At 33.6% G+C, this 20,143-nt stretch overlaps 2 protein-coding genes across 5 annotated transcripts; one reads left to right on the top strand and one right to left on the bottom strand.

Annotated features, from left to right (window-relative positions):
* The first annotated feature begins 1,072 nt into the window (after nucleotides 1-1,072).
* Nucleotides 1,073-7,672, top strand: LOC128166469 (WD repeat-containing protein 13-like). Its single transcript, XM_052831650.1, has 13 exons — nucleotides 1,073-1,212; nucleotides 1,326-1,381; nucleotides 2,221-2,309; nucleotides 2,457-2,511; nucleotides 2,829-2,977; nucleotides 3,334-3,416; nucleotides 3,530-3,670; nucleotides 4,053-4,219; nucleotides 4,571-4,630; nucleotides 5,211-5,353; nucleotides 5,635-5,754; nucleotides 6,059-6,177; nucleotides 6,664-7,672. The coding sequence occupies exons 1-13, from the start codon at nucleotides 1,134-1,136 to the stop codon at nucleotides 6,858-6,860; spliced, it is 1,458 nt and encodes a 485-aa protein (XP_052687610.1). The 5' UTR covers nucleotides 1,073-1,133; the 3' UTR covers nucleotides 6,861-7,672.
* A 542-nt stretch (nucleotides 7,673-8,214) lies between these two features.
* Nucleotides 8,215-20,072, bottom strand: LOC128165082 (serine/threonine-protein kinase LMTK2-like). Of its 4 annotated transcripts, none has more exons than XM_052829291.1 (13): nucleotides 19,912-20,072; nucleotides 17,150-17,280; nucleotides 16,919-16,933; nucleotides 16,499-16,709; nucleotides 16,052-16,122; nucleotides 15,815-15,942; nucleotides 15,282-15,369; nucleotides 14,744-14,877; nucleotides 14,471-14,555; nucleotides 14,008-14,126; nucleotides 13,070-13,213; nucleotides 10,939-12,562; nucleotides 8,215-9,765 (listed from the first exon to the last, which is right to left on the bottom strand). In XM_052829291.1, exons 2-13 carry the CDS (start codon nucleotides 17,255-17,257, stop codon nucleotides 9,559-9,561), a joined length of 2,934 nt encoding a protein of 977 aa, XP_052685251.1. In that variant the 5' UTR covers nucleotides 17,258-17,280; nucleotides 19,912-20,072; the 3' UTR covers nucleotides 8,215-9,558. The 4 variants fall into 4 exon arrangements, with proteins under 4 accessions (XP_052685251.1, XP_052685252.1, XP_052685249.1 ...); XM_052829289.1 differs by having other exon boundaries at nucleotides 9,629-9,765; nucleotides 10,660-12,562; XM_052829292.1 differs by lacking the exon at nucleotides 16,919-16,933.
* Nucleotides 20,073-20,143: the final 71 nt, after the last annotated feature.

Raw genomic sequence — 20,143 nt, 5'->3', positions numbered from 1 at the left:
CAGATCGTGACGTCAAAGTCAATTATGACGTCATATCGTATGAAGTACAGACAAGTGACTTTCTATACATCGCTGTAAAATCCATCGGGAAGCCTTAACATGCCCGCGTATTCTTTAAATAAAAGTATTTTATGATGGAGTCTGGACCCATTCATACCTAATTTTGCAATTAAGAACAGTGCATGATCGAATGATCCAAGATTTAGGCAAAAAACGATGTACAGCTTAATTTGGAAACAAATACCTGTCGTGTTTATGTAGAATGAAAGCACAATATTGACTTCCATCGTGAATTTTTTTGGAAAACGATGCATACAAGTAAAAAATTAGTATTCTAACTTGAATTGAAATTCTCTCGTCTTCATTGGTCCGACTGGGGGATATGCAACGCCTTGTACGCCCCTGTTCTTTTTTATATAATATATGAACAGACTTCTTTCACATGATATTTAAAATAAATTTGTTCAAGTAGATGTTTTTTTTATATTTTATTACTAAGTATGTATAATAAATATGATAATAGATACCCTATTCCCATATTACAGCCTGTATCAGCCCTGATATTGGAGTCTCGGGCTGATACAGGCTGTGATATGGAAAGGGTATGTATTATTCTCTATTGATCAGATTGGAACCCTGGAGTACTTCAATTAATTCAATCTGTAAATATAGACTTTGTTTAAAAGTTTACATGATAGTAGTTAATATTGTTAATTTAATGCATATCATATTGTGCAGTTTAAGATTTACAGTCCGAAATATCTAACGTTTTCGTGGCTTTTATAACGATTTTGACCTTGTCAGGAAAATATGTAAAATATCAGAATCGTTAATAAAGCTAGGGAATCGTCGGATATTTCAGACTTTATAATTAAGGTACGTTGCCATTTGATGTGTGTACGGAGAGAGAGAGAGAGAGAGAGAGAGAGAGAGAGAGAGAGAGAGAGAGAGAGAGATTTTGAACGCGATTGTTCATTTCAACTAAATACTGATTCATCTTGTTCTTTTCTTATGAATAATCGTAAAAAGATATGATTTAAATTACATGTACTATATTCATGTCACAGTCCCGACTAATTAAAGGAACAAGCTATTCGATACTGAACACCCGGAAGTAAAATTAAAATGTAAACATGACAGCTGTGTGGCAACAAGCACTCGCTTTAGATGCAAAGTTCAATGCTTATAGAACGCCGAGCAATCCACAGTTTAGTAAGATCATTAATTATCTGTAATTGATTTTTTTTGAAATAGTTATTGCTTTGGTTTGGCATCCAGAGTGAACTACTCACATGTACAATTTCATATTTTATGCAATATTTCAGAAACTTTGTACATTCGACGGAAAAGTCAACTTCTACGCGAAAGTGCTAAGTCTGGGGTAAGATTAAACGTGTCAATATATATTCAAAGGGTTGTCATTGCAAATCAAGTTATAAAATTAATAGGGATCAAACTGTTGTATTAAGATATTTAAATTTAACAAGGCCGGGTCTAATTATTTCTATCAAAATATCTTAGATGTAGTTTGACCTCTATATCAATTACTTTGAGATAAAAAATATATTCAAATATTGACCAGGGTTGAGGGCAACATTGATTATATTAGCCTCTGAAGGACGAAATATTGCACGACGCAAAGCGGAGGGCAATATTTTCATCCCAAGGGGGATAATATAATCAATGTAGCCCGAAAACACATACAACATTTGTTTTGTTATATGTAGAAACAAACCAAAATTTAAGCATATCGCTGTAATTTTCTCAGCTCAACATAGAATTTGCGCAAAGTTCATTTTTAAAATATCCTTCGGATCAAACGATGGTATTCCGCCGAACATAAGAATTAAGTTACAGATGTTCAACCTGATTTTACTTCAGAGTAATTCGCAAATCTTTAAATCTGTTATGATAACAAACTGTCACATTGCGCAGCCTTGACTGATTGCCTATTTTGACGTCACCTTGTTTTGGAGTCGCGAAGAGTTATTTATGTCACCGTTTACGAATCAACAAAGCAAAAGTGTAAGAGTAGTGTGAATTGTGTAATGTGATGGTTCAACTACCCCAGAAGGTTAAAGATTCACTTGGCCTCTAGACATAGAGTATATTATTCTTTCAGGCTAAATTTTTACATTTACCCTTAAAAAAGGAATTACATAAAACTGTACAATATCTACTATGCTGCTTACAATTGATTAATGTGTCTTATTATGTCAGAGGGACCCAGCAGTGAGGAAAGAATTTCTTCCCATTCGTGCTCAACTCTTAACAGCCAAATATGGAAGTCCTGCCTACTCAGATCAAGGGTACAAAAGCACTCTCTTTTTTCTTTTTTAAATAAAGTAATTCTCATAATGTTCTTTTCAGTATAATTGATTATATAATTAACTATAATAGGAATATAGTCTCAATTGTGTCATTGCCAGTATTTACTTTTAAAAATCATTTTTCAGGAGTATTAGAAGTAGATCCTTTAGTATGAGAAGTGTTGGTCGTAATACATTAGAGGTAAAGAATACTGATATTTTGTTTGTATGGTGTTCCAAATTTTTTAACTTGTTTTTTATTTCATATGAGACTCGATAGAGAACTGTATACAGTAGCAATCCTAATGAATATCAAAGTGTTGCTTTTACAATTTTCCAGCCCATTTGAAAAATTAAGTCGCAATATACACGCCGAAAAATAATTTTATTGAATTCATACTATTCAAATTTAAACTGAAAAATAACCTGCTGAAATGTGTTCCCTAATAATCTTTTAGATCTTTTTTTTCAATTTAAAAAAGTGCAGTACTGGTACATGTAGTTCAAATTATGTTTCAGAGCTTTGATAATTTGGCAATATCTGATGGAAAGAAGCACCACCGGCGCCACCAGAGTAGTGGTTCCATCAGAATGTCTTTTGATGGACCTATGAAAAGAGTGTTTGACAGCATTGAACTGGTTCCTACCAAGGAGGCAGATGCTAGCAGGTACAAGGGTTTAGATAAACTGCAATTGCTCTTTATTAAAGCAGGATGAAGCTATAATGCCATTAAGCCAACTGAAAAGTGATTGAAAGGTACATATAACTAAAAGGTAAATGCATGAACTACAGTTCTACACCATATTGATGCCTTTCAAATCCTCTCATGGTGATTTAAATGCAGTAAATGTGAAATGATTAAAAGACTATTAACAAAATTTACAATTTAAACTGCAATGTGTACTGTTATAATAGTATAGCATAAAGTACAGAATGAATACATGCAGTTTTAAAAAGGCACTGCTTATCAGATATATAATCATAGTAATATTTCTGTAAAATCTCCTCCGTTTATAATTTTAGGGCAATGGCAGGGGGAAAGACAATCTCTGAAAACTATGCATTTGCAGGAATGCATCACATTTTTGACCAACACACTGCTGCAGGTATTATATTAGTAGTTCGAAGTATTTTATTGTCCGCATCCTGTAGATTATCAAAAACATGTAGGACACAACTTTTTAAAAATTTTATCTTCATCTTGTGTCATTTTAACAAGTGAGTAGTGTGAAGTTTGCCAATGATGACCGGACTCGAGTAGCCTGCTCCTCCTTAGATGGGTCACTGTCCATCTGTCAAGTGATCCCCCCTCCCGCCACTGTAATCTGTATGCTGAAGGGACACAAGAGAGGAGTCAAAGGTAATTCATGCAATGTACCAAGAAACATTAATACATGTATTTTGTCATTCACAATATGCATAGTTTTCCAGCATGTGACTACTAGATATATATATGCTCATTTTATATTAAATCTTCCTTAGAGAAAGAAAGTTATTAGACTGTGAATTACGATACGGTTTAAACTTTCAAACTGCTAAGTATTTAGCTAATTCATTGGCACCTTTAAAAACTGGCTTCAAAAGATATTACAATATTCGTAACATTTACTTGACAACAAAACCAGCATGCTATTCATATACATGTATATTGGTGATATTGCTGTAAATTTTCAGAATCTTGCAGGTTATCCAAAAAACAGGTAAAACATGTTGTATTAAATACACATTTTGTTTCTTTTTAGATTTTGTTTGGTCCTTATCCAATGACATTATTCTGAGTGTGTCACTAGATGGCACTGCCAAGCTTTGGGATGTAGCCGCAGGAAGTTGCATCAGAACTATTGAGGATGAACAAGGGGGAGAACTCTTGTGTTGTGCTTTTCAACCTCTAAACAACAATATGTTTGTTGTATCCTTTTTATATGGATATTTTTTTTTACAATAAGAATACTTATAGTTTTAGATGGTTTCATAAGTTCTAAAGAAACCAATTTAAGTTACAGTTATATACCAGAACATGACATTGAATTTGAAGATTGAAATATGCTATATTAAATCTAGTACTCATGTGCTTTGAGTGATTTAGTTAAGAAAAAAACTGGATACACCCTAGTATTGTAAAAAGTTCTATTTTTGAAAATAAGGAATACTTGGATACCATAAAAATTTGACAAAACTGGTAGATGTCTATTGTCATTTGTTAGGAGCATACAATTTCTTATGTTTCAGCTAGTTGCTATAAATCTTAACTTTTGACCAGACTGGAAGTAGTAAGCATACTGTGCAAGTGATCAATGTATCTACAGGAAAGGGAGTCAAGGTCTGTGTAGATATAACACTAAACTACTGTACAAATACTTTTAGCGGTAGTCAGTGGCGTCGGAAGCAAATTGAAAGGGGGGGGGCTATACTTATCCTCAGAAATCTTGACAAGCAAAAAAACCCACTAAATCATGAATCATAAAAATCCTAATCCGTTGGGGGGGGGGGGGGGGGGGGGGGCTAGTATACCGTATACCCTATGACTCCAACTTCTTAATATTTCAATCTTTTCAAGGTAAATTTGTTTGCTGCGAGAATAAGTGGGGGCTGAACCCTCTATGATGCTATGTAACCAATGGTTAGGTCTAAGCAAAAAAAAGTGTGGGGGGGGGGGGGGGTGGGCTTAGCCCCCTGGTTCTGACGCCTATGGTAGTCATTACAGAGCATTAAAAGTTTGCTCTAACTGTTGACCTCCATAGCATTGGCAGATGCATAAAAACAATGCTGGATTACAGATATTACATATATATGTACCATTTACTTTAAATTAAAAAAAAAATAGATGGTTGCTAAATAATGTATATTTCAGCAGGAAAAGATAATGGGTATGTGTAAAATTCATAAAATTCTCTCTTCAGGGTGGCAGCGGCAAAGTAACAGGAGGAGTGATGGCCCTGACCTTTGACCCTACAGGTCATATTTTATGGGCTGGTGATGATAAAGGGGCCATCTTTTCATTCACTATAGATATAGCCACTGGAAAGTTGACTAAAACAAGAAGGTACCATTAACATAATGAAAAGGTCAAAATCAAATAATAAAAAAAAATAATTACGGTACATTAAAACATAATTTCTCCATTTCTATGGCACAAAATAGTGGCAGAAAGCAATAAAACTTGATTCACAAAGTAATTCATGTGTACTGACTGGAGTCATTGATAATTATCAAAATTTAAAGGTTATTTATTTCATCGGAGGATGGGTAAACATTTTAAAGACTTTAAACTGCATGATTATTAAAGCTTCAATATTTTGCTACAATAGAGACTTTATTTTTCAGGATTACAGTGTCAGAGGGTCACCCAATCACCAGTATCTCGGCCCGAGCCTGGATCAGCAGGGAAGCCAGGGACCCCTCTCTTCTTGTCAACTCCTGCATCAATGCCATGTGTTTATTCAGGCGAGTACCAGTATATGGCTAATTTATTGTTTTAATGCATTGCAAGTCTTAGATCAAATATGTTTACAGTGTAGTTTAGTTCTGTATCGAGTCAGTTGACTGAAAGCCAAGTTCCTTTTATAATTAGTGATGTAAATAATTCCAATGTTTTGACCCCTATTTCACCTCTTATAAAAGCTATGAGTATTTATACGTGTACAAATGCATGTTTACACTTGAGTTGTTTTTAGCTGAAGTGTTTATATTCTTTCAAACACGTTCAAGATGAATGATTAATGAATTGTTACTACTTATACGCATACAGGATTATCACAGATGATGGTGGCCTGCAACTGAAGAAAACTTTCCCAGTGAAGCAGAAGAGGTCACACATTAGGAGTACGTTCTGCCCTCTCATGTCTTTCCGACAAGGGGCCTGTGTTAGTGAGTATAATTTTTTTTATTAAAAAATATACATGAATAACTTGAAACCATTAAAATAGGCATGACATGTAGGATTCCTTTCGTGGTCTTAGGATTTTATGCATTTATTTCTTATTTTATTGATACATGTATTAGTTTTATCCTGACATGAAAAAAGTGCGTAAAATTTAATAATTTTATCGAGACCAATTACCAGTAACACAGTGAGGCAAGATGTACGTCCACATAGGTGAGACCTCTTCAGCAAAATACTTTAAAATGCTTAGCGGTCTGCAGCTTAAATAGGGGTTGTAGGGATAGCAGTGATAAAAGAGAAATATTGCGGACAGTGCCTAATTTATGAGAGATGTTCAGATTTAATTTATATAAACATGGGCCATTTTCTACTCTAGTTTACCTTCAGCCCATATCTGAAACCTTTGCAAGTACGTACCGGTACATGTACCTTCACCTGTACTCATTTATTTACTTTTATACATTTTGCAGTTTCTGGAAGTGAAGACATGTGCGTTTATTTTTTTGACATTGGAAAGGACAGCAAGCCATGTGTGAATAAACTTCTAGGTCATTCTGCTCCGGTTCTCGACGTCTGTTTTAACTGTGATGAGAGTTTGCTAGCATCTTGTGATGAACAGGGACTAGTCATTATTTGGAAACGAGAGGGGAAACAAGGAGCATTATAGCACACAACTTGTTGAGGAATCAATGAATATACACTTACCATTAATGTAGATTATCTGTGGTGCACATGCAGTATTGGTAAATCTATTTCAAAACTGTAAGAAGCTCTGCTTCAATCAAAATTAACTGCTTTCAAATTGAAGGTTTTGTTCTATTTATTTTTTCACACAAAATACGCACCTGTCAATCCGAGCTTTGCCTAGTTGCCTGACCATACTTTTGTGCAACATCTCATTCTAAGTAATTCTAATACAAGTGCCGATATACATGTATGTTTAAATCTTGTGCAAGTTATCAAGTCATCGTATTTGTACATGTATCAACATATGCTCTTAATATCTAATTATTAATGTACCATTAAACTTATGAGAGAGAGAGAGAGAGAGAGAGAGAGAGAGAGAGAGAGAGAGAGCAGTTCATCAAAATGTGCAATATTTATTTACAAATAAATTGTATAAAAAGTTATTCAAACCTGTTCTTTTTAGTTGCGATGAAATTACACTCAATACTAAAAGAATTGCCATGGTAAAATATGGTTCATCAAAACCATAGAATTTTATGTAAAGACTATGCTTTTGCCATCATCATATCATAGTACTAGTGCTTCGTGTATAAATTAAGATACAGTATGTAACTATGTATTGAAAACTGTTGATGATGGAGAAAGGATCATTTAAGTCAGAGGTAAGTCATAAGTACTCAAGCCAAAAGACAAAGTTCTAACAAAGAATAATATCATGTCTGTTTGTAATGAGCTTGTAGATGGGCTAAGAGAATTATCTTGTTTACATGTTTTGCCTATGACAGAATGATTTTATCTTATGATGTACATTTTGCAATTAAGGAGCACAATCTCCATTTTATACCCATGAATAGAGAATTAAATTGCCCAAATAAGATATTTATTTTATATAAGTTTTGTAATCATTAAACAGTTAAAGGACATATCGCAGGTTTTTAAATTTTCGGAATTTTTTAAATAAAATCCTTCTATACTCATTAAAAATCAAGTTTATTAATGTTTTCATAAAATATTCTGCCTAATTTGTGAGTTTGAAAGCGATGAAATTCAAATGTCGCGATATGCATATTTTCTCTCTCGATCTACCCGCCATGATGTGTGACGTCATATGCGACCTCGAGCGAGAAGGTGCTGTTAACCATCTTTGTAATTGGATTAGATTTAAACGACAATTAAACTAATTATCACCTATTAAATTGTCAATAACGGGACAAATGGTGGTTTGTAAAGCATAAACTGTCTCGACCAAGCTTATATACACTTCCACTTGGTTATAGCTTTCAAATTCATTTTAGATTGAGCTGTTGGGGTTTAAAAACAATAAAAATGTGAAAATTAGTACATAAAAATATTCATTTATTCAAAAGCACAAAGCATGATAAATCTGTATAAAATTGTTCCTCCAGAACTGTTTGTAGAAGCACACGATCAATATCATGCATTAATGTATTATAAAAAATGGAAAACTCTGTTAAATAATTATTCTCTGTGACAAATCAAAAATACTGATATGTTGGAATATGAATTGGATTAAGAGTTCATAATTTCTTTATAATCGCTCAACATAATACAATGGTCATAAAAAATATTCCTTTATACCGGTAATACTACAGATATCATATTTGAGTCTTAATTATCTTTATAGGAAATATTAATACAGTAGTTTAGAGTTAATATCACTTCCCTTTCCTATGTTGGTTTATTTTAACCGGGTAGACTAGATTAGATAGGAAACTGAATATAGAGTGGGTTATTGCACTGAAGTATAATCAAATAAATAAATGTACATGTATATATGCCAATTTACATGCAACAAAGCAACAATATTACATCCATGCTAAAGTATTCCGCATCTATTTTACAGAATCAGCACATTTCCTTCCTTAAGCTCTTATAAAACCCAGTTTTTATCTCGTCTGAAAATACTTGATAATCTGTGCAACCATAAATTTCTGTAAGAACATAATGTACATTATACACATACATTAATTTAATTAAACTGTTAATATTACATAATATAAAGCTAGCAACAGTTATTTCCTTTCACTCTACTAAGTTTGCTTAAATTTGTTGAGGAAAGTAAGAATGCACGTAAAATGAAAATACAGGTGTATTCGTAAAATATCAAAACTAGCATTATAACAAATGGTTCAATCTTAAAATACACAAACACCATCAAATCAAATTTTGCAAGACTTTTTGGGTTGAGTTTACAGACTGACTGAAAACTTTTTTGACAACAGAGCTTCAGAATTCTTCAACATATGTTATAATAATGAAGATTCATCGTGTGTATCGTTAAATAAACGTACACATTTTATGGATATGTTATAAATAATATGTCATATGTATCCATGCATACTACATTTTTTTGTTGTTGTTAAGTACACACTTATTCATTACATATCAAAATACTGGTCTGAATTAAAGATTATCAACTCAAGCATGCAGGATTTCTGTAACTAATTTTTAGTTATTATAAATGCATACACTTTTTTTTTTTACACATTTTCAAGAAACATTTACATGTATGTTCATTGGAAGAGTCAAAGTATTAAACAGAGAAAAATTCAACTTTGTCTCTTTCATAAACATCCCTCTAATATTTGTCTCCTATAGAAAAGCATTAGCTTAAATTCATAAATTATCAAATTTTTAAAAGAATTGAAAGCTGTTTTTCATGGCAATGAACCCTCTTCCTCTTTATCTGCTGCCACAGCTGCGTCTTTCTCAAGACTTTTTCCAGTACCAGCTGTGCAATCAAGCGTGTCCGACACAGATTGTTTGGAGTCTGGGTCGTCTTCTACCAGAGTACTTTCTCCCTCTGTGACAGTGTTTTGTAGAGTACTAGTACTGAGATCAGCATCTTGGTCCCCATCAGAGTCCTGTTTGGAAGAAAAAAGGACAAAATTCCAATCTATTATTCAGATATTCTTAGGATTTTAAGACACATCATGATTTTATCTTTAAAGAATTATCCACTCAGTATCATGAACAGAAAATACACACATATGGGTAAATGTATTTAAAAAAGCCTTTGTAACACATGATTTTTAAACTTACTCATCTAGTAACTACAAGAAAAAGAAAGTTTGTACCAAAAGACATTAAAACTATACATTATGTAACATGAACATACATGTGTATTGTATTTGACTAATAATGTTAAATTTGTTATTAAGAGTACACATTGTATCCAGTGGTACAGATATGTGCTATGTTAAGGACCATGCCAGTCATATATCACTGTATGGTCTCGAGCATTTCTATGCACATTACTGGTACATGTTCTGGGTACATACATAAGGGGTACATTTCTCATGCTTACAAATAAAATATCTTTATATACATGCAAGTTTAACATGTAATTTTGTATTATTGTATACATGTATTTGTTGTTTATCTAATTGTTTACCTTCACTTTCTATGAATACATGTATAGCTACAATACTAGCAACATAAACACTGTCTTGTGCTCAGAAAATTATCATGATGTAAACTTTGAAATAATTAAAGTTTGTTTTAACAATCTGACAGAGTCCATTTTTATTCAACATAAATTTACATGTAAATTTGTAACTTTTTTTTATTTTAAATTGTTTTAATTCAAAGCAAAACAAAGGTTTACCAACCTCACTACTTAAGCAATGCAATTATATTCTCAGAATTTTAATCTTGTTAATTAATCATAAAGCAATGTCAAATGAAACAAAAACAGTCAAACAAATGAAGATAAAAGAAACTTGAGCACATGCACAGTGCATTAATAGCTTAGTTACCTGATTACGTGATTAAATAGATTGATCAGTCATGGATTAAACAAGGTCCCAATCCTCTATAAATGCACCATCTCCATTGGATATGCTGACTGGAGAGTTGGATAGTTCAGTGTCTGATGGCACATGCTCAGACGAGTCTACGTCATAATTGTGAGATAAAGCATAGAAAGAGGATTTATCAGATATGTAGGAGGAGAGAGATGGCGAAGCACTTGAGCGTTTTTTAGATAGGAGATCTTTGACATAGGAGCGAGCAGCCAGTCCGACTGGACTTTTTACCTCCGATTCAGAGGTTGACAAACGATTACTAGTCCTACTTCCAGGCCGGCTGTCGGAAGCCTCACTTCCTGCTTTGGAATGATTCAACGATTCCGTTCCTGAATTAGATGAAGCATCCATGTCAAGAGTCCAGTCTGGAAAATCCATGGACTGTCTTGGAGAGTCTTGGAATTCTTCATCGTTCACTTTCCCGACCAATTCGTCTCCTATGTAGTCATCCCACTCGAAAGTGTCCCCAGTGGAACTCGAAAAAATATTCTCATCAAAAGGATCCTCAAACTTTAAAGCTTTCTTCGTGGGACTAGACTTAGTGGAATCTGTGTTTGAATTACTGGCAGTTTCCACAATATTGACCTCTGTAGGAATGTCATCCTCAGGAATAGTATTAAGAGTTCTGGAGAATACATGATTAGTAGGAGGAATGGTTGTTCCTTTTGATCTGTAAATCTCTTTCGCAATGTCTAGATCGTCCATGTATGGATTCTCAGACTCTCCATCACTATCTTGCTCATCCTCTTCAACCTGAGATTCATTTTTCTTTTGCCCAAAAGCACTAGCAATGCTCATTCGTAACAGTTTTAATTTTTCTTCCTCATCCTCATTCTCATTGTCACTGCCCATAGAATCCTTCCTTGCCTCGGACACATTTCCTATATCATCGTCTTCCATCATAAGGGCAAGTGCTCTATCTAGGTCACTTTCAGAATACCGCATGAGATTTTTTTCATCATCCATGTCATCTGATAAGGCTCTTGGTGTCATTGCCTTTCCCGATTTATTTCCCCTTCCTGTTGGGCTTTCACCACCTTCCATCTCTTTATTTCGTACTTGGACCTCACTTACTTTATTCTCGTCTGTCTGCATTTCAGGCTCACTTGAAGAAACATTATCATTTGTTTTAGTGTCCCTGGCCACAGGAGTACTTGTCAAATGATCTGAACTGCTAATCTTCAGAGGGGAGTTAAGCATTGGCATAGGGGACTGGATGTTTTTCATATCCTCTAACTGATTATCATAATTTCCTCCTAAGATGTCGAAAGAATCTTCTAAATTTACACTACTATTAGGAGAAGATTGTTCACCTGGAGGTTTCCCTTTTTCTTCAGTCAATTCTCTTTTTGAAGTTTCACTAATGGGACTAGCGTCAAGATTATTTGACACATCTTCTGCCAAATGTCCATTTAATGTCACACTCTCAACAACCTTTTCAGTGTTTAAAGGTACATTTGAATTAGGAGCTGTCACTGGTTGTGATTTAATTTCACTTTTCACTTGTTCATTAGAGAACTCAGAACGAGGTGAATGGAGACGGGGTTTCTCCACATGATCTTTTGGCTGAACATGAACGTCTGCAATGACAATAACAGGTGATGACTTAGAAGGGGATCCCACCATCTTATGAACTACTTCTGGCTCTGATGGTTCTATTGGAATGTTTTCTTGAACCTTGACAACCTTTGGCTCCTCTTTTACAGGGGCCTGTTCCCATTTTGAATCAAACTCACTCTCCTGTGCTGCTTGCTGATCTAGTCTGCTCCCCTGAATCTCGAGCAGACGTGCATGAATGTCCTCTAAACTGGGGCGCAGCTCAGCATTTACACAACATACACGAATGAGGTCAGATCTGTGTCAAAACAAAATCGATTCATATCAAACTTTTCATTAAAAACAAAGCAGGATAATTCAAGATTTTAAAAATTTCTATACTCTGTCCTAAGAATTTCATGTGTCAGTTTTGATTGTTTATGAATATTTCAGGGTTCAAACACTATTCATTTGCTGATATGATATAGTCCCAATTTTTCTTCAAAATGCCCCTTAACTTGTAATGTTTTAAGAATGTGGTTTTAAAAAGTTCTATTGGAATTTCGCATTGCAAATGATATGCAAGTACCTGATTGTCAATGAAAACGGTGAACAACTGTTAGATGTTTGTAAACTTTTGAATGGAATAAGAGATGTTCCTTTATAGATCTCTATAAAAAATCTTTCTTGTTATAAGATAAGAAATGAAGAATTGTCAGTGATGGTAAAAAAAGAACCTATGACAGAGTACAATAAAATTCTAACTAGAAAGTTGACATTTATTTGTGTGAATAGTCTTTCCCTATCTACATCTACTTGTACATACACGGCTTTATGGTCCTCTGCTGCAGTTGTATTCAGACCTACAGCCCTCAGTTTGACAACCTTCTGTAGAACCTCCTCATCAGAAATCACATCATAGGGCTGCTTCCCAAATTCTAAAACTTCCCATAATGCAACTCCAAATGACCTAAAACAAAGGAGTTAACAGATGTACTTAAATTGTAAAATCAATTAAAACTTGTTCTGAGTACTCAGGTTTTATATGTATATATAATTAAATTTTACTCAAAACACTCCATGTATTTGATTAGAATACTTTCGAAGATATCCATATACTAGAGAAATTCAATCCACTCACTTTAAGGTCAGACGACACGTTCCTCAATTTTAGATAACTTTTTCCAGGAATTTGTTAATGGTTTACTACTACTTGGACAAGCTTTCTTGCAAAAAATTAGGGTACCTTACCAGGCATTTCTACAAAATACTAGAGTATGCAATTTCCTATATAGTCTTCTTGAAAATACACTTGAATTGCTGATATAAAAATAAATACATCTACAGCACAGCTAAATTCACTATCTTAGAACTATATCTCCGCCGGGGCGGGGCTTTGAACTCACGACCTCTAGAACCTATACGCTTCTTGCAGTGAGTGGCCACGGTTCTAACCACTCGACCATCTAGACATATAACCAAATCCAAGTAAATTTTGATCATTTTTAAAGTAATTATAAAATTATTATTTTTATTGGAACTCTTTATTACGAAGAGATATACAAAAAAGATTGTCGAGGAATGTGTCGTCTGACCTTAAATCATTTATAATCAAATGTTTTCTTCAAGATATGGTTTATTCTGAATTATGTATAAGGTACAACTACATGTTGTACAAGTACAACTATATTGTATGGATCAGCGATAAAAAGAGAGTAATATAGCGCCACTCTATTCATTGATTCAAAACAGTGTACTTTGTACCAGATATTGGACTCCTTTGAGAACTGAGTGACCTGCCAGATATGGTTCTGTAATTGTAAAGTCTCTGGGGCCATCCAACGGATAGGGAGTAAATTCTGTCCCGTGTCATAGTAATCCTCCTACAAATGGGATCAAGATAAAAAGAGAACCTTAACACTGATTGTTTTTGTTATTTTTCAAATTCTTAAATATCATATTATAACAAAGACATATATAGGGCTATTTTTTTTATAATCAACCACACAGACTGTGAGACATTGTTTGATTATACATCAGCAAAACTATATTACCAAACATTAAAAAAAATTCCTGCACAATAAAACAAAAATACATGCAAGCACACATGGGAGACAACAAGGTTTTACAAAAATCAATGAAAAACTTTATTGTGAATATTTTTCGTGATGGATGAACACGAAATAAATTAAGATTGTAATAATATTTACAAAGGTTTAATACAGACCCTGTACTGGTCCTCTGCCACTCCATAGTCCCCAACCTTCACTGACAAGTCAGACATGACCAAACAGTTACGACAGGCAAAATCACTGTTGGAAAGCAATAAGTGTGTGTTAATATCACTGTCAGAGAGCATGAGAGTGACATAAAAACATCAATTACTGTCAACTTTTGTAAATAACATATTTCCAATAAAATAAATATAACATATATGAATCTTTACGGGCATATGTAATGGAGTTGGTAAAGCTGTGAATATAAATACAAATATACTCACTGGTGGAGGTAGCCATGCCTGTGTAGTGAGGCCAGGCCCGCGGCCATGTCTACTACAAACTTCAGCGGAGTACCACGCTTCCTGAAGGACTCCTTCTCCGGAACACATCTCTGGAGGTATGACTTCACATCCCCCTTTTAACAGAAAAAATCAAATCTCGAGATACTAAAATCTTTTACCGGGGAAATTTTCATCCACACTCTCTTTCAATTACATTTGCCCTAATTGACAACCAGCAAATTTAAAATGGAGCCTTTTTGAAAACTGCCAAGTATTTTGCTTCAACAAAAACAGTATTTTAAAAGAGAGAGAAATCAGTCTTCTAAAGCTGTGGGCAAAACTAACTCAGGGCAAAATAACCCTGTATCAAGTACACCCAAACAAAACATAGAAATGATAATGATAAAATTTTCATTTACTGTATAAAATTCTGATGGATTTTCATTATTGCTCAGATTGAAATGCATGTATGGAGAGGTACACTGTACTTTTAAATTCTCTTTTCATAACCTAACACATGTACCACAGAAAAACTTACAAATGGAGCTTGCTCCAAGATGACTAGGAGTGGAGGAGATTCTGTACACTGTCCCAGGATTGAAAGAACATTTGGATGCTCAATCTCCCTGTTGCGAGAAAAAACAAATTCTGAAAATAAGCTTATATAAAGCATAAATCACACGTATCTACAATGTTTCCAATTAATACAACGATATTTCATTTATAAAGCATAAATCACCTGTATCTACAATGTTTCCATTTAATACAACAATATTTCATTCTGATGTTCGGTTAAAGAACATTTTGTTTGAAATACAACAATAACAGTAACTCAATAAATTACATGTAATTTTAACTTTGAAATATAAATCCAAGAAGTACTCTTTACAGAAAATTCAGTTCAATGGGTCAGTACATTTAACAGTAATATCCATATGCAGACAAATACCTCAACTGATCATGCTTTGAACAATTTAATGCTTCTCTACACAGCACTGAATAGACGACGAAACAAAGATGGTTCTTAATATTATATGTATTAAACTAAATATTGGTCGAAACTCAACATACCTGTAAGCTACCACTTCCTCAAGAAACAGTTGCTGCTCTGAACTTGTGGCATCGTCCTTCAGTAGTTTTACCACCACCCTTGTCTTCTTGGAACTAACGCTGATTTTCTCAGCATCACCCACCAATACCTATCAGAGAAGTATACATTTAAAAATATTCATGATTCACCCATGGCTGTAGCATATTCTATGCAAAAATCTGCACTGAATTTGTTCTTAGTTTCAAAAGATTGGTTACCTGTCCGAACCACCCTAGACCAATTTCTTTCACATAAAGCAGGTTACCTCGAGGAAACGGTCTATATACAGCTATAAGTACAAAGAAAGAAAAAAAGAAATTACAAAATTGTCACACATGCTGGTCTACACACCAGTAAACTGACAATATGGTTAAAAAATAGTGGAAACATGCATCAATCTCTACAAAGTTATGAATTTTTCTACTCATGTCTATTTATATCATATAACTGATAGTAGATGATAATTTTCTTTTGTACCATTAAAATATTTTCAATGTATTGTATGATATGTAACAACACTTCATGCTGGTAGACAAATTCTAAATATTTGAGTTTGAATATACACATATTTAATATAGAATATGAGCATGATACATAGTGGTACACTTTAAATGCCCATAAAAAAAGTTGAATCAAGAAAAATCTACAAAAAAGATCATGATTACTGATGTGTTTGGCGGTTATCCTTTGTTGTTCTTTCTCAATGCTAGAAATCCGAGGTCGAAGTGCGGTTGCTGTTACAGTTTTGGCAAGAATATCTGGCAAAGGCTCGAATGTGACCTGGTTGACATCCGTGGTGTCTTCAGCGGCACCGTTTTGGGCGGAAAATATAGAAAATCCCTGACCATGCCCTGCCTCCACATCATTCTCAAACGTCTGCAATTTGAAACCATCAGTCAAATATTTGAAGTGTATTTACACTTAACATACCTTTTATGTAGGTGACTACATGCAAGATACGATCTTCCAGGTAGTAGATTAGCTTTTTGTTGTCGCAAAGCCAATGAGAAATGTAAGTGTGAAAGAACCTTTATTTTTAAGTGATAACAGAAAAAAGCTTTTATGTTACATAAGGAAATGCATACCGGGTCGTGTTCATTCTGTATAATATCAAAATAAGATTAATATATAAAGTTTTAAATCTGGAGCAGGAACAAATTCAATTGAAATATACCTATATGATAATGAACTAGTATTGCAATTATATAAATTAGAATTTTTTTTCCTTTTAAAAATCTTGAATTTTTTAAAATCAAAAATTTCAAACTGTGCGTTACCTGGCACAAGTGATATAATGTAGGACAGAACAATCTTACCGAGAATCCCGGAGGAGACTTCTTGAAGAGTTGGCAAACGCATCCAAAGACAAGCAACACCGAGGCAAAACTCACACCAATTCCGGCCAGCACTGCTATGTCCAACATGGTTTATATCATGGGGGGTTTATCTGTAATTAATGAAAATAAGATCTCATGTTATTCATGTCATTAAATCTAAACTATAGAGCTTGTTGAAATATCACATTTCATACCAACAGCAGTTGTCATTATTCAGCAGTGTATTTTTCTATTAACCTCGTAAATTTAATTGAAACTGTTCCTGTTGGGCTAAACTTTACTTAGTATGGTCTACATTTTGACAAAAGACAATTCAAAAGAAAAATGAATAAGGAAGATTTTTTTTACATCATAACTAAAAGTCTTTTACATGAATTAATTTTATGTATCACGTATTAGGTAATTCTACTATACCATTATATATAATGAAGTTTCCCTGTTAGGACCCCTTCATGACAAGATTTAAATAAACTTAAATCTGCCAGTACTCTATATCACAAAGCTAATAATAAAGTTTAGCCATTACTACAGGCTTTCTGGTTCTTGAGAGAAATTTTTAATTCTAATTCACCCTATTTTCAATCTTTCTTAATCATCTCCCTTCATTTCAATAACCTTGAAAGCCCTTCCCACATTAGTATGCTTTGTGCCAAGTTTGGTTGAAATTGGCCCAGTGGTTCTAGAGGAGATGAAAAGTTAAAAATTTTCAACAACAATAACAACGACAACAATGGACAATGGACATAGGTCTATACATGATAAGGGCCTAAAATTGCCCCCTAAAATGAACATCATTTACTGTAATTTTTTCTGTGTATAGATATACATGTGAAGTTCAGCCAGCGAGCGAAGTGATCTATACTAGCAAGGCATGTGCGAATAGAAAATTCGGACCAGCTGCACATTCATTCTATGGAATTTTTTCTAGCATTAGTTACTCGGACCAGTAATGCCCTGTTTTTATCGAAATAGCAGTTCCCTGTAAATATGGTTTCCCATTTCAGCTTTCATGAGAACAAGCATGATAAAAATAATTAATGACTACATGTATGTACATTGTAAATATACTGCTGACACAACGCCCACAGATATGCCAAATTAAATGAGCTAACGTTACAAATATTTTTAAAATAGAAAAAGTCTTTATTGAACTTTAAGTTAAAATCTTTATTATTCAAGTTGAACGACATTGTAGCGAAAAGTTTATGAATAATGAAAAGAAGATATATTTAATTTATATTTGAATTCATTTCCTTTCTTTTGCATCTATTTGCAAAAACGTATTATTTTTTAATAAATTTATTATAATGAAACATATTTACATATCATAGACTAATCATAAGCTGTGCTTGCCCCCAACGGCCGCACTGTAAAATATATATTAATTTCCATAAGAGATTTGTTTTTATTCCTGTGAGTTGCTCCAAGTAAAATCAAATGATGTTTCAATGAAGAAATCTTGGATTTTTTTTTTCTTTTACCGATTTCAATTGTACTTAAAGGCCGAACATTTTTACCGGGTGGTAAATCTCAGGTGAGGGCGGGGCTTAATTATTAGAGGTGTGAAAGCCTCCGGGGCTTGCAGTCTACCTGTGGTCGTGAACGCTGCTAATCGCTATACACAGGACGCAAATTAATATACAGGAAATAAAGAATTAGTCAGAATTGGTCTTAGTTTAAATATCTTATTTTTCAAATGACCATACGAAGCGATTTTATACCGAAATGTTATGTGTCGTCCAAATTTTCTCTAAGCACACGTGTGTAACAATTGAAAAAAATGCCGTAAATTAATTCTGCTATAAAAGTATAATTCAGTTCTTTGTGTTTAGCACTTGACATGGTTTAAAAAGTTAAATTTAACAATTATAATAGTATAAGAAAACCATACGATCAGTAAGAATGTGGAATGTAAAGACAGCCACTATACGTCGACAATTAATGGAGTTGGTTTTCCATGGAGTGACGTTTACATGCACCACTTCCAACTGAGTGAATTACCAGAAAATTTAGCTTTAGTAGCACAGTGTACGTTTGTTGTGAAAAGAAAATTTTATATGTTTTGGAGCTGTCCATGCATTTTCGTGGAATTTATTAGGTCACACACATTCAACATAATTCAAATAAAGATTGTGCATATTTTCAATCACTTAATAATTATTTTTCATCAATTTTAATACTGGTAATGTTTAATAATAAATTTTCAATTCCCCCTTTTTAATACATGACGGAAGATATCAAAGATAACGTTGTTAATTGCTAGTAAACAGAAATCCAAGCAAGATCACGCTCGGAATATCACGTCAATCAAACTGGGTGCTTTTGTTTCAAACTTGATTGACAAGCGGCATCATTTTTAAGTTAATTGTAAAGTTAAAAAAGGGGGCGTTTGTAAAATGTTCGGCCTTTAATTGGCAGGTAACTAAAACAATAACTTGGGACAGATTATAGATAGATACCCACAAAATGTGTTGAATCTACTGAGATTTACATAACTTGTTATTAAAGCAAAAAAAATGTCATTTCTGTAAATTAAATATATATTTTATGTGGATATCATATCTTGAATAAGATCTTAATTTATATTACCATAAGTGATTGGTTTGAGCAACCACTCTCAGGAGTGCAGTGGATCCAAATTAAAATCTTGTCTTGGTTGAAATACAAAATAAATCTCAGTATTCTATAACAAACAAATTATAAAACGAACAATGAATAACTTAGTGTGGATTAAAACGTACCCTAAACTTCTGTAAAATCGGCAACATCATATCGTTGGAGGCGTTTCTGTGGTCTCTGTTTTTTCAATGGATCTCCATCTTGATATTCGTAGCAATATGGGCGTTTTAAAAATGCTAGAGGGTATTCCGATTTATGTTTCTTTTTTTTTTATTGAAAAAAAAGTTTTAAATTTGTTTATTTAATTATCTGGCGTTATATTTTAACTCATATAGGTATCTAAACAAAAACAAA

Source organism: Crassostrea angulata, chromosome 10, assembly GCF_025612915.1.
Source record: "Crassostrea angulata isolate pt1a10 chromosome 10, ASM2561291v2, whole genome shotgun sequence".
Lineage (NCBI taxonomy): Eukaryota > Metazoa > Mollusca > Bivalvia > Ostreida > Ostreidae > Magallana > Magallana angulata.
Note: the sequence above shows the minus strand (reverse complement) of the source record. Positions and strands in the feature narration are given on the sequence as shown.